The sequence below is a fragment of the Jaculus jaculus genome, chromosome 7 (genome assembly GCF_020740685.1).
Source record: "Jaculus jaculus isolate mJacJac1 chromosome 7, mJacJac1.mat.Y.cur, whole genome shotgun sequence".
In the NCBI taxonomy this organism is placed as follows: Eukaryota; Metazoa; Chordata; class Mammalia; order Rodentia; family Dipodidae; genus Jaculus; species Jaculus jaculus.
Genome location: NC_059108.1, coordinates 129,330,101 through 129,345,204, shown reverse-complemented (window position 1 = coordinate 129,345,204; position 15,104 = coordinate 129,330,101). Strand labels below are relative to the sequence as shown.

Genomic DNA, 15,104 nt, shown 5'->3' with positions numbered 1-15,104 from the left:
TCGCATGAGAAAGTTTGAACGAGTGCCTGGTCCTTCCCCAGGGCCAGCAGAGCCTGCGGCTGACGCCAGTGGTGGCACACAAACCACAGAGTTGACTGTGGAGGCTGGTCCTCCAGGCTTTCAGCCATGCCACAGTATTGCTGTCACCATCCATGATGCTGCGCTGTGCCTCCTCCGACCTGCACTCACATAGACACTCCCTTGGGTATTAACGCCACCCTCCAGAGCCCTGCTGGTGTGTCCTCCGTGAGCCTTTGCTAAGCTCCAGCTGTAATCACCTTCAGGAGGGGCCAGTATAGGTCATCTTTCGGTAATTTCCTTCCTGGCCAGTTAGCCCATCTGATCAAGTGAGCTTGTGCTTCTGGGAAGTTCAGCTGCCTGTGCTGTGTTATCCTGGGTTCCGGGGCCTGGTGTGGCATTCGCGGTCACTACTCAAGCTTGTGCAGCTCACCAGCCGCAGCTGCAGTGGAGAGCTGGGCCGCTGAGCCCTAACCATCCAGTGAGAGCTAGCACTTCCCCTCTGCCAGCTGGGGCGGGGGAGCCAGCAGTCTGTCATGAGTGACTCATGTCCACCCTCTCACCCCGTGTTTTATAAGTGCATTGTCTTCTTAACCGTCTTCTAAGAATCTGTGCCTGGGAGGGTGCCTTCCTCTGTTTTGTAAAATGCCAAGCAATACCACAGTGATATATAAATAATGATAATTAGGAGACAACCTCAAATAATATGACATCAAGATTGAAGGGAAAAGTGGTACTTTTTTTTTCTTAATACCCTAGAATTTGGATCAGAAATGGCATTCAAGGAAAAAGAAAAGCATATTGGTTCCTGTCAGACATGGATGGTTCACACTCTTCTATCTGAGGTCAGAGACTTGGAAGATGTAGGGTATCCGATCTGGGTCAAGGCCTCAGAAACTCTGCCATGATGCAGTTGACGACGATACAGTGACTGGCAGCTAAAGAGAACTATGATTCGTTTTCTTTCTTTTTTTTAACCCATAGCCCCATCAGAGTGTTTGCTAATGATGAGATTGGCACTTCCTCCCAGCCTCCGGCCTCTTTTCTACCACACTTCCAGAGTTTGGCTCTTTCTCCCACTGCACTGCCTGCTTTAACACTGACTCTTATATTTGCAAGTTCTTCCATTGCCCTGGATCCTGGTAGAAAGTTCAAGGCCCCTTGTTTGCTTAATGGAGGAGTGTGGGCCAAGAATCAGCAAGACATGCTCCCATTCCAGTCTTTCCCCCTTCCGCAGCTCTGTCGCTCTGGGCAGCTACTTGGCCCCCAGATGTGTTCCTTCTCTGTAAAACATTTGAGTACCTGTATGTGACAGAAAGCACCATATGCCAGTCATCATTCTCAATAAACTGTGTCCTCACAAGAGCCCTGTGAACGAGATGCAATTAATATCTTCACTTGACAGATGATGAAACCAAGGCCCAGAAAGGTTAAGTAATTTGCCTAAAGTTTCGTAGGCTGTGGTGTCCCAAGCCTCCAGTTCTTTGCCTCCTCATTCTCTTCTCCTTTACCCTGATTTGTATGGTTTTCCTGTCTCTTTCACATCCATGTCTATTTGCACTGACACCACTGCCATTCAGAATCATCTCCCTTTGTACCCAAACTTTCATGGTGCTAGCTTCTGTGGCCGACCATTCTGTCTACTTCCTTTTCCTGCTGGAACAACTTGGCCTTCTGCTCCAGCAATCCCCAGTCCAGGCTATTCCCCAGGCTGCACCAGCTATCCTGTCAAGTGAGCTGTCTCTCTTCCAGTGCCTTCTGCGGCTCCTTGCTCTCTGCCAACATGAATGCCACATTCCTCCATGAGAGCTTTGTGCTTTGATGGGTGATCAACTCCAGCAAGCATAAGCAGCAAGACAAACACAGAAGGTGAGTCCCTAGCTTCAAGCGGGGCTTGAATTCTTGGAGTTCAGGCCCTGTCCTCAGAGTTTTGACCTCCTCCCACTGGTAGACATGAGAGCCACCAGCAGAAACATGGCGCTTTCCCCAACACCCCCAGCTTGATTCGCGCCCACCCTCAGTCAGTAACGGCTGGAGAGGGAAACAGGTGTAACATGTACTGAACGTAGGTGTTCTTGCTGCTGCTCATTCGGAATTCCCCAGCGTGACTCATGTCCAGCGTTAGCACCCCTAGATGTTTCTGCTGTGGGCTCTGCCAGCCTGCCCTTGAATGTGCCGCGCTCTCCCCAGTGATATTTCCTCTCATCACTCTGTTTACCAAAATTATACCAATTTTTCAAAGCCCAGCTAAAATGTTATTTTCTACCAAGCCTGTCCTTGTGCCGCCACAGAAATAGGTCATTCTCTCTTCTTTACCTAGTATTTTTGCCACCTGCTGCCTTTCACTGTATTCATGAGTATCTTCATCCTCGCCCCAGCTTCATACCTACCTGCAAGTCTCCATGGTGTTTGTTTTCTTGCTGTGCTGTGCAGCGGACCCGGGCACTGTGCCTGCCAAGGACGTGCTCAAAGTGAGCTGTGTCCCCAGCCCCCTTCCTGGAGTCAACGTTCACAAGACGCTTGCCCGCGTGCTGCGTCACCTGTGTCACGCAGGAGGCAAGGAGGCACGCAGGACAAGTGCGCTCATCCCACATGGGCAGCTCAGTGTTTCTTGAGGACCTACTGTGCACCAGCACTTGTGCCGGGGGCTGAAGTTCGAAGCATTGACATGATGGGCAACTGCCCCACTTTCACAGATGCAGAAATGGAGACCTAACAAATAAATAGTCACTGAGCAGCTTTCTTAGTTCCCGAAACATGCCATAGGCACTCTGGACCTTTCAAGGTGCTCTTCCCCAGCCTGCAGCTTTATCCCTTCTATTCTCACCTCTAGACCATACTCATCTTGCAGTTTAGTGACAGTGGGACCTTTGTGAGGGAAGTCTCTCCTGGCCAAGCCCTACCCATAAATCTAAAATGGGCCTGCTGTTGCTGTGGTATCTGGGCTGTTTTTCAGTATGGACCCCTCATGACAGGCATTTGTTACACTGTTGTAAATGTATGTGTTTGGCGCCTCCCCACACACTGCACATGCCCTCAGGACAGGGCTCAGTTGTTTAAGCTGACTCCCATACACCCAGAGCTTGGTACCATTTCAAGCCCAGAAGGAAAGCTTTGTTAGCCTGTCTGCTTCAGGGACCCCAAGACAGGAGCTCAAGTCAGACAGAGGCACTTGATGGTGTTGTGAAAATCAGACCATACGGTCTCCTGATCAAAAGTTCCCAAGTTCTCACCTGGGAACTTAAATAGAATTTTGGTCTACTCATAGGGAAGGGGGACTTTCAAGGAGACATGGAGCAGAGCTTATATTTACATGTGTTGTAGAACATGTGTGTTTGACAGGCTAAACCACCAAACTCATTTTTTTTGAAGATGGGGGTTGCTGCTTTCTGCTCTGTTGCACGGCCTCTTTCCTCCTACTTCTGATGCAGGGGGCTGTGGTCAGCCTCTTGCTTTTTAGTGTCCTGTTGAGCCTGTGTTTGTTTGACCCAACAAATAAAGCCCACTGCAAGGGGTTCATGAAGCAGAAATTATGAGAAGTGGGTGTGGTGGTAACCATGGGCTTAGGGCTGCTCTATTTCTTCAGCTTGAGAAATGGCATAATGAATGAATGAATGCTTATACCAGCCATCCTTGTGGCTTAGTAAGTGGCAGAGCAAAGGTTGGAACTCAGGTATGTCTGAAAACAAGATCAAAGTGATCCCCCATATTGTTTATTGTGCCTGCGACCAGCCTACTCTTACTGAGTCACATCATCACATCTGATGGCTCTTAAGACATTACTGGTGTTTGGTATGTATTTAGGATTGGGGGTAGGTGGGCAAATATCTTATTGGGTGAGTGGACAGAAGGAATGAGGGGCAGTGGAACAGACTGACCAACAGAGTATGGGAGTGATCCAGGAGATGCTTATGTAGACAGCTCCAGTGGCTACTAGTACAATAAACACCTGTATTGTGCAGGCCATGAGAGAGAAAGTCAACATGCACATCAGCTTAAGTGGAGAACCTCCTCCACTCTAATTCAGAGCTAAGATTACACTCTGTTCCAGACTTCTTGGAATCAACCTTCCATTTTGGTGGGCATTGAATTTTCATTTTTAATATCCTCATCACATTATATTGGAGTACTTTGATTATACAGGAGAGCAGTCGGTGTGTTACTATAGCAATACTGGAAGTGTGCTGGGTGTTTTGTAGAGGGAGCTCTGCGCATCCTGCCAACTGTACATAGAATTTGGAGAAATAGGCCCTCATACCCAACATTATTCCTCTTGGGTTTCTCTATTCTTTGTTAAACTATGGCAGACTTTTGCTTTTACTCCTAAATATAACCCTCTCCTAGCTTTAGGAAAGGAAATAATTTCGGGTTATTGTAAAATATGTTGACCTGTGAAACATTGAAAATAGCTCTAAAAATCATTTGAATTTTGTTGGTATCATAAAGATGCAGTTGTTTCATGAGATCTTCTGTCTTATTCAGAAAATAAGGTCTAATCATAGATTCCTTCCATGTGTCTGCAGGGCCTAGACATCTTCAAGGTGAAGCAGAAATTCTTCTCTGGCAGCCAGGGGCCCACAGCCTCCTTTCCCGTGCCGTATGACCTGCCTCCAGAGCTCTATGGGAATAAAGGTGAGACCCTGATGAAGGGAATCGTGGGTCTGTGTTCTATAGTGGAAGCAAGTAACCTGGGAGATGGCCCTCGTCTCACAGTGGGAGTTTCATTCGTTGAACCCACTCAAGCTCAGGTTTACAGAGAGCACTTTGCTTTTCTGTCTGGGGCCAGTGAAGTCCCAGTTCTCAAACTGGCAGGTTTTGGAACCCCTTTGCACTCTTATACAAAAATCACAAAGAACTTTAGTTTAGTGTGTTTTATATCTACTAGTGTTTACTATAGTGGGAAAAAAACTGAAAGAAGTATGTATTTATTCATTTACTAGTTTTAAAATAACAAACACACTGGTCCATGTGTTAAAGCCAGTTCCAAAGCTAAAGATGCAGTTCAGTCGTGCCATGTAATGCGGTCCCAAGCCTCTTCATTGAGCAGCTTGAAAGCCAGCCTCTGAACTCTCAGGGCTGGTTCCACTCTGGCTCTTGGGATGGCCCTCAGGTAGTCTCTGCACACTCACACTCATGTAAACATGAAAGTGAAAACGTGGTGGCAAAGAGTGTCTACGAAATAGCTTTCATTCATAGACACTTCCCAAATGACTGGTGCACTAGAATCTGACTTCCGCAGAGATGGTGACCAAGTGTGCCTCATGACGGAAAGTCATAGGAATGTCTGCCTGTGGCAGGTCAGATGTCACCAGAGGCAGGACTTAGACACGCATCTGCCTCATCCTGGGGTGGACTAGCCTCCCAGGCCACTTTTATCTGCCCAGCCTGTCTGTCTGTGATGGGCTCATGCTGGTACAGAATGAGTGCACAAGCAGGACACACGTCTTCACTTGCAGTGAGAAGTGCTGACTGGACCATCAGAACTGGCACCTTCTCGATTTGGCCAGCGTCCTTTCTGACTGGAACGTGTTAATACCATCTTCAGTTCCTCAATGGGGTTAGCCTTGCTCATTTTGCTCCATCATCCATCAACAGTGCCAGCTGAGTTCTGGCAATTTCCCCAGCCTCAGTCAGCCTGTGGTGTTTTCTCAGTAAACTAAGTCTCCCTTTCTGGGGCCCCATTTCTTAGACTGCGCTGACCTGGTGGTGCAAAACCCACCCGGCCTCCCGCTGTAGCATGCCGTCCTGCTGCGTGTGGGTGGGGTTGTCTCTGGCTGTGAACATTCTTCCCCTTCCTTCAAAAGCGTGGGTGGCACACTGAGCCCTTCAGTGCATTGTATGTGTATCCTTTTGGTTCCTTTTCTTTCACAGAGGCTACATAGACTTTAATCATAATTTCATGGAATATGGCCGCCCCTCCCTCAATCAAGAAAAAAACAGTTTAAAAAGGAAAACACTGCTTTTAAAGCCATACCTTAGAGCTAGGGATGTAGCTCAGTTGGTAGAGTGCTTGCCTAACATTCTTAAAGCCCCATCCCCATGTAAACCTGCCTTAGGGGTGTATGTATATATTCTCAGCACTTGAGAGCTAGAGGCAGAAGGATCACAGAGGAAGGTAAGAGTGTCGTTCATACAAGGCTCCGAGATGGCGTCTGTAAAGGGCTAGGCAGTGTCGAGCTCTGAGTCAGCAGTCACTACACACTGGCTGGTTTTATCATAACTTCCTATTACAGTGTCTAGCCCAGCTCCTGGCATAGTAGACAGTGAGTTAGTACAAGCCCCTGTCCTTTCCCTGACTGAGTAATGGCTGTGTGTGTGCGTGTTTGTGTTTATGTATGTATAGACATATGTAGGGCATATGCATGTGTGGGAAAGTCAGATAACAACCTTAGGATATTGGTCTTCACCTTCCACCTTGTCCTGAGACACTCTTCTTGTCACTCTTCTTATTTGACACTGTGAATACCAAGCTAGCTGGCCCACAGCTCCCGTTCCTTAAGCTCCTTGGGATTCCACAGGCACTGCTCACATCTGGCCTTATGTGGGTGTGGGAACCTGAACTCCTGGTCATCAGGCTTGCTCTGAGCCATCTCCCCAACCCAGCAGTGGCTTTTGAGTCCAGTTTACACTGCCCAGTGCCTTCTGACTCTGGCTTTATGCCCCACTTTTGTCTTTTTTCTTTTCTTCTGTTCTTCAGGCTCCTTTTCTTTTAACCCATGTTCACTAGAAGTGGGTCCTGGTATGATTGCTCTGGGCTTTATACAATCCTGGGCCTTGCCGTCCTGTTCCTTAGCTGGATTACAGTCCTTTTCTGATCACCTTCATCTTCAAAGGAATAGGACAGCAGCAGTAGGAGAGGTAACAGAGCTTTTAACATGCCCTGCAGTAGAAAAGCATTTACAAGAACTCAGAAGTTTAAGACCAGATAGTTTCTTAGATGGGGAAGATAAAATCTATTATTTGGCCACAGCAAGCAAAATGCTTTACGATGTTGTACAGAGATTTTTATTTCTCAGGCATTTTCTTTCAAAGATGCACATAGGAGATGCTGTGCATTGGGTTTCTTGGTGGCCCGATCTCTTCTGCACAGCTTCGGTAACGTGCAGAACAATGCCAGCAGCTCAGGCGTCACCATTTCAGGCACAGCTGACATTCGAGAAAACCAGGCAGCCATACAGAAACGTTCCGTCAAGGTGAAGAAAAGTGAGTGGTTAAATACATTATGAAAGCTCTTCATTTTACAAAATGGCTTTGAGCCATGGCAACACGTAAAGATTCCATTCTGTGCTTTCTTAGCAAAGGAGTATAGTGCTGCAAACAGCTGGAACCAGATGTTATCTTGAAACCAAGAAGATGATTGAATGGACTGGTGACAGAAACGAAGGCTCGGCTCCTGGGAGACCTCCCTTTGTGCTGGCGTTGCTGTTCGGCTGTCCTCTCCCGGTCACAGGATAGCGAAGCCCACTGCGTGCAGGCGCAGTGCCGGCACAGTCCCTGCCTTCCCCAGGTTCAGGCTGCTATTGTAAAAAGCTGTACTTGATTCAAACCCACTTGAAGAATAGAAATGGTCTTTTTAGGCCTGGAGAGATGGCTTAGTGCATTTGCCTGCAAAACCTAAGGACCCAGGTTCGATTCTCCAGTACCGATGTAAGCCAGATGCACACAAGGTGGCACATGTGTCTGGAGTTCTGCAGTAGCTAGAGGCCCTGGTGCATCTATCCTCTCTGCCTTTTTTGCTCTTTTTGTCAAGATAAATAGGCCAGGTGTGGTGGTGCACACCTTTAATACTAGCACTTGGGAGGCAGAGGTAGGAGGATCCCCATGAGTTCGAGATCGGTCTGAGATAACACAGTGAATTCCAGGTCAGCCTGGGCTACAGTGACACCCTACCTTGAGAAACAAACAAAAACAAAAGTAAAATAGAGTAAGGTTAAAGGAAAGCCTATCATATTTTGACTTAGTAAGTATTGAAGACCAGCAATGTGTCGTGCTGGTAGAGCCTGTGCCTGGCATTGCCGAGCCCACAGCACTGAAGGTGGGAAGAGAAGAGAGGGAGGGAGAGCGGGAAGAGGTGAAAATACGCATGTCACTTTAAGAAGGAGCTAAGCACGATTAAGGCATTTGCCTGCGAAGCCTAAGCACCCTAGTTCCATTTCCCAGGACCCACATAAGGCATATGTACAAGGGGTGCATGTGTTTGCAGTGGCTGGAAGCCCTGGTGTACTCATTCTGCCCATCCCCCCCCACACACAGTCAAATAAATAAATAAATACTTTTTTTTTTTTAAGTAGCAAAAAAAAAAAAAAAAAAAGCCAGGTGTGGTGGCACATGCCTTTAATCCCAGCACTCAGGAGGCAGAGGTAGGAGGATCACTATGAGTTCAAGGCCCCCCTGAGACTCCATAGTGAATTCCAGGTCAGCCTGGGCTAGAGTGAGACCCTACCTTGAAAAAAATCAAAAAAGAAAGTAGCTAAGCATGCAGAACTTCAAAGACATTTGTTACATTCTGTTAAGTAGGTGGTTTTACTGTCTTTGTTTCATTAGTTTTAAAAAATACACATGGCATACATAAATACAGAATTTCAACATAATTGTAGATGTACAGAAAACTACAAAGAATTCTCATGGCCTTTTATCCAAGTTAACCAAAAAAATAATATTTCACCATATTTGTGTCCTTTCTCATAAAGTTTTCCTATCCATTTGAAAGCTGCAGGCATAATATCCTTCCATCCCCTAAATATCTCAGTATATAGTTTCTAAAAATAAAAGCATCTTCTCACGTAACCACAGTACAGTGATCAAGATTAGCATCTAACAGTAGGATCGATATTATTTATATACAGAATGCATTCAGACTTCTTCCAGTAAATTCCTTTATGGCAAAGCCCAGGTCCCACATCGTGTATTTGTATCGTGGCGTTTGTGTTCCTTACTTGGGAGCAGCTCCACAGTTGTACCTCGTGACACTTGCACTTGGCACAGACAGCCTAGTAGCTCTGTAAGCCTGTTCTTCATAACAAGGTCCAGGCTCTGCGCCTTTGCCAAGAGCGCCGCCAAAGTTCTTGTTCATCTCAGTGCTTCGTACCAGGAAGCAAATGACACTGGCTGGTCCAGTACATGTGATGTTAACTTGGATCAACTTAGTTGGTGTCTACTAGGTTGCATGTAATCTTTGGTCTGTAGGATACATATATATATTTGGCTTTTTGAGGTAGGATCTCGCTCTAGCCCAGGCTGACCTGGAATTCAGTATGGAGTCTCAGGGTGGCCTCAAACTCACAGCACTCCTCCTACTTCTGCCTTCCAAGTGCTCTCATTAAAATCACGCACCACCATGCCTGACAACTTATTTTAATTTTTAATGTAAGTGGCCTAAACCACTCCTAAAATGAAAATATAATATAGGGCTGGAGAGATGGCTTAGCGGTTAAGCGCTTGCCTGTGAAGCCTAAGGACCCCGGTTCGAGGCTCGGTTCCCCAGGTCCCACGTTAGCCAGATGCACAAAGGGGGCGCACGCGTCTGGAGTTCGTTTGCAGAGGCTGGAAGCCCTGGCGCGCCCATTCTCTCTCTCCCTCCATCTGTCTTTCTCTCTGTGTCTGTTACTCTCAAATAAATAAATTAAAAAAAAATTTTTTTAAAAAAAAAGAAAATATAATATATAATCACCTAATAGACGACAACCTCACAACATGCTTGCTACATGAGCTACACATGATTCAGATTAGCATACACATAGTGTTTGTAATCCTCTAAAGTATTTTAAAATCATTGACTCTAAAATAGTTCCTTACATTTAGATATTAGGATAAATTTCAATCTTGACCTGTCAGAACTATTGCTAAGTAATAAGTTTATATTCATAAAATACTTTACTGAGGGAGTCAGGAAGTGGATTCAGTTGTCCTTCCCAAGTAAAATGAAGACTTACTCTTTCTCCATCAGTTAGATCATTCTGTTGTGCGGGAAACAGTCAGAGCTTAATAGTGTGGCTCCTTATAGGGAGGTCACCAGAGGGGCGCAGATAACAATGATACCATAATTACAAATAATCACACCGCTGCTAGGTTGGTTAACCAGGGGCATATATTCTAGAGCTTTCCTTTGTATTTCAAGTACACCCCTTACTTTCTGAGTGGGCTCAAGTTGAATGCCCCTAGAACTCTGGTGCTAATTAGCTCATTTCTTTGAGCTCCCCACACCTCAGGTTGCTTCTGTTCATCATGGAGAAAAGTGACCCCTCAAGAAGTCTCCCCACAGGGTGGGTAGTGGGAGTTGCGTTTAGGAATGAGAGTGGTAAGTGAGCCCTTAGCCCTGGGCCATTCCTAAGAGGGCTGGGAAAGGAACTTACCCTGGCTGGACAGAACAGATTGTGTATTTTATTAGGGTTTATCAGTTTGTTTTACATGGCTGTTGGAACCTTCAGAACACATGGTATGCTGACAGTCTCCAGCTCCTTCAAGGGGAGTTGTGAATTGTTATAAGGGGACCTTACATACCTCCCTGTACCAGGAGTGATGTGAGCATGTGACATGAATTCATTATTTCCTCACAGTCCCCAGTAACAGCACTATAAGGATAAGGAGCTTGTTTCCTTTTTTTTTTTTTTTTTTTTTTTTGTCCCCAGATAAGGAGCTCAGGTCAAGGTCACACAGGCTCTAGCCTCCACAGCCCCTTAAATATAATAAACACATCCTCTCTTCCCTGGGAGGGCTGTTTAGAGTTAGCAAAGAGGTTTAAGATGCCTCTAGTCTGGTGATAGGAAAATGAAGTGGAGACACAAAGAGACCTCACTTGTTCATCTTCCCAGGCTCCCTCAACTGGAAGAGAACCTTTACAGCACTGTCATGTTCCTCTGTTTTCAGACCTTCCATAATATTCCAGAAAGAAAAGAAAAAAAAGACAGTGGCCCATTCCCTTCAGCCTTGGATTCAAACTCCAGCTGTGTCAAGATCACCTTTGGAATTTGGTCCAAATGCACAGTGCAGGTCCCCAGCACAAATGTTCTTGCTTTAACAAGCTGACAGGGACTTTCTTGTCAGTGAGATGAGGAAATTAGTTTATAAATACAGTGGAGGTCATAACTATGTGGCCACTGCTTGTCTTTTCTCCTTTATGCTATAAACTTATGACACCTCTGTGTCTGCCTCACCTCCATCCAGAGCACCCAGCAAAGGCCCTGGCATGCAGCTAGCACCTGATGCATTTTTTTTTGTTTTGTTTTTGGTTCTTGAGATAGGGTCTCACACTAGCCCAGGCTGACCTGGAATTCACTATGGAGTCTCAGGGTGCCTCGAACTCACAGTGATCCTCCTACCTCTCTTGCCTCCTGAGTGCTAGGATTAAAGGTGTGCTCCACCACACCCATCTTGATGCATATTTTTGACATAAGCATGAATATGAGAAGGCAAGATGTTCTTTCATGGGTTATTTAAGAAGATTATTTAAAGTGAGTTCCTTCAAGCCAGAGAGTATTAATGTGCATTTCCAGTAGTCATGGGTGCAAAGATAGTCTCACAGCTGCCCTCTTGTTCCCATAGCCAATTTTATAGCTTTCCCTCCAGATAATAGTAGACATGTCAGCCAGAGAGGAAAATAATAAGCGCATAGGTGCTGGCATTCTGCTCATTCGTAAAGCAGAGCTACGTAGGATCTGCCAGCAGTTCCCTGTCGGCTCACTGTCGCCTGATTCTGAGTGGTGCGGTGATGCTCTTGAAGATACTGGCTGGCTAGCAAATGCCTGCGTCACATCAGGTGTTACTGTGCTGGGTATTTCTAATAGGTATTCACATGGCAAGAATCTGGGCAGCCTTGGGAATGAAACAGGGCCCATGTTACCCCAGTGGGCAATATGCAGGGAAAGATGGCTAAATAGCAGAGTGACCTGGGCACAGATGATGGTTCCAGTGGAAGAGAGCCTGGCATGGCAGAGCAGTGGGAAGTTAGCCACTGAGCTTTTTATGAAACAAACCTGGAAAACAGGCCCAGGAGTCACCAGCACTGACAAGCGTGGTGAGATCACAGAAAAAGAATTGGTTTCATGCATTCAAGCCATCTCAAGGCCAAAGACAAGAGGATTTTGGTAATTTGTTGCCATCTTGGGAACTCTCCCTGCTCATCCGTGTGCACAGCATGATTGTTCTGAGATTACTCAGCACAGACAGGCGGCCGTGAGGAGAGGGAAGCGGCGTGGTGCTGGCCAGGCCGTCTTCTGAGCGAGGATTGCCTCTGTGGAGAAGGGGACAGGGTCCCACAGCTGAGTGTGCAGTGCTCGCTCACTGCTTGAACGTGGCAGTCCTTAGACTGTGAAGGGTCAGTCAGTGAGCACTGCAGCCGCTTAAAGTCCTTCTGTCTGTAATACTTACCAAGACAGTGTCCTTATGATAGATTTATACCCTACCCATATCATTGTGGCTCTTTTTTGTTTTTGTAGCTTTTATGAGAGACAATTGATGTGCCAGGGCCTCCAGACAGTACAGTTGAACTCCAGACTTGTGCACCACCTTGTGTGACCTTTTATGCTTGTGTCAGGCTTACATAGGATCTGGAGAGTTGAACATGGGTCCTTAGGCCTCACAGGCAAGCACCTTAACCACTAAGCAATCTCTCCAGCCCCACAGTGGTTCTTTTGAAATGGCTTAAGTCTCAGAGTAGGGATGTGCCATAAGAGTGAATTGTTGAAGTGTTTGCAGTTGCTGATCAGTCTAAAGGAAGGAAGACAAGGTCCCCTTAGCACCTACATCGTGCCATGAATTTTCTTTACAGAGAACCGTGCCCAGGTGTGTTGCTTCCTTGACTAGTCTGTAGTCCTTTATGAGAGCTTCATACCCCGCTGATCTCTGACCTCTAACAATCTAACGAAAACATTGCATGTGTGTGACCCTGGGCCCCTTGGTCAGTTGAGAGCAGGAACATGCCAACTCGCTGTTGGCTTCCCTCTGCTTCCTAGCAGGAGAAGGAACCACTGCTGTGGCTTAGGCTTTTGTGTGTGCCGGGTGCTGTGTCTGCCGTGAGGCATGCATTCGTCTGGGTTTCTCCTAGAACTCTGCCTGGGTCCTAACGTGAACCTTATCGACGCCATTGTCTGCAGTGGGTATCATCTGGGGTTATTCAGAAAATGGTCTTTAGAACTTGGACAACAGAGCATGCAGATGTTTTTATCTCACCAGGTGAGTAGACATTCTGTGATCCTGTCCAAACATTCTGTAATGTGCTTTTTCCCCCAGATCGACCCTGGATTTGGAACATTCCTTATGTCAGAGCACCAGATACACATGGGAACATGTGGGTACCTTCCTAAGACTTCAAGTGCTGTGAAAGTTGCGTGTGAGACACTGAGCCCCAAACACTGACTGTTCTTGTCTATACTGTACCAGCTCTTACAGTCTTTTTTTCACCCCTGCACAACTCCCATCAGTGGTCACTTCTGTGAATGTTGACCACTGATGGTCATTGTCAACATTCTCACCAAAATAAGAAGTGTTATTTTCTTAATTCACTTTTTTATGCTCTTGAAAGTAAGTTATTAAACATCATAACGTTAAGCTGTGTACGTCATGGTGGTGGGGCACTCAGGAGGGATGGTGCCAGTGTCCTGAACTGGAGCCTGACTCTGCGTTGGGTATGTCCATGCTCCGTCCCCAGAAGGTCCCTTCCTTCACCTGCTTCAGAGGAAGAGTGCAGTCATTGGCTCTGTCACCCAATTTAGGTCTCTCACTGTGTCTCCTGGAGTGTTGGGCAGGTCTGTGATGTTCCTGGGAATCCTGGCCCCAGCTAGTGGCCTACTTCATCCCCTGTGGGGCCTGGCCATGCATGTGCCACTCCTCATCCCATTCATCCCAGCTTCTCAAGGCTTCTCCCCCCTCTGCACAGTCCTGCTGGCTGGCTGACTCCCCCTGGACCCAACCACCTGCCAGTCCACAAGCTCCTTCTCCATCCCTAGAAATTTCCAGAGAAGATAGTTTACAAAGTCATGCACAAGCATTTTACTTGCAAGAAATCCAAAAGGTGACTTAACCTAGTGCTCTTATTTCACGAGTGAGGAAACTAAGGCCAAGAAAGAGTGGTCACGGTCCCACGGCCGGCTGGGGTCAGAGCCACTGTCTTTCTGCTCTGTGTGCCTCAGGTTCTCCTGGTGTGTTCCAGACACTGTTTTCTTCTGCCTGATCCTGACTTCAGATTATTACCACCATCTAAGCTTACAGGTTGGGAGAGTTGACTATTACTTTTGAAAGATTAAAGCAAGCAAACAAACAAAAATGTCTCTCAGTACTATCCCTTGGAGAGCTAGGCCTTTTCAAAGGCACCTCAGGCTGGGGTGCTCTGAAGAAGCAGGAGGCTAGAAAGATGATGCTGTGGAGCCCTCCTACCCTCCAGCAGTCTCTGCTTTTCTGAGAGTAATTTCTTCCAGATGTTACTTGGGATTTCCTTTGTTTAAAAAAAAGGAAAAAAAAATTGAGAAGTCACAGAATTATCTTGCCAGTTCATTTAACTGCTGAAAAAAAAAATCTAATGTTTAATATTGCTTTTCTGGTCCTAATTTCTATGCACCAAATACCAAACCTTGTCAGATTAATCCATTTGCCTTGGAAGGAAGCCAGAAAGACCTCTGTCCTGGCAGTAAGAACCAACATAGTGGTGTCCAGTGGTCAAATCCAGATGGCCAAAAGATTGTGACAAAGAGCCACAATGTAGTGGTCTCGTCCTAGAGGTGGGTGGGATTAGGGGTTGGGACTGCACCAGTTTCCAGACATCTATAGTGGAAGCCAAGGTAACACCCTGTGCCTCAGTCCTCCAGCTGCAAGACTGCACTGGTGGTAACACTGCAGAGCAGCACTGTGAGCATGAAGACAGCACACAGTGCTGGGCGCAGCCTGCCCAGGCTGAGGAAGGTGTGAGACCTGGTCTGCCACAGCTGCAGCTGATTCATTAGGGAGATGCTCATGATCCTGATACTGCATTCTCTGCTTGTCACTGATCAGACCCCTGGCCATACTCCTCTAGGCCCAGTGGGCTGTGGACCCTGAAGGCCCTCCTAGACAGAGGTTCATAGAGCGGACTAGGAGAAAACATGGTGGTAACATCA

The 15,104-nt window shown here is 46.7% G+C and overlaps 1 protein-coding gene across 4 annotated transcripts in view; it reads left to right on the top strand.

The window, feature by feature from the left end:
* Tdp1 (tyrosyl-DNA phosphodiesterase 1) overlaps window positions 1-13,563 on the top strand; it is an 83,336-nt gene extending 69,773 nt beyond the window's left edge. For all 4 annotated transcript variants that reach the window (XM_045155207.1, XM_045155210.1, XM_045155209.1 and 1 more), the window contains 2 exons: window positions 4,542-4,650; window positions 13,246-13,563. In XM_045155207.1, the coding sequence (XP_045011142.1) occupies window positions 4,542-4,650; window positions 13,246-13,319 (183 nt within the window). In that variant the 3' untranslated portion in view covers window positions 13,320-13,563. The remainder of the gene's footprint in view (window positions 1-4,541; window positions 4,651-13,245) is intronic.
* Window positions 13,564-15,104: the final 1,541 nt, after the last annotated feature.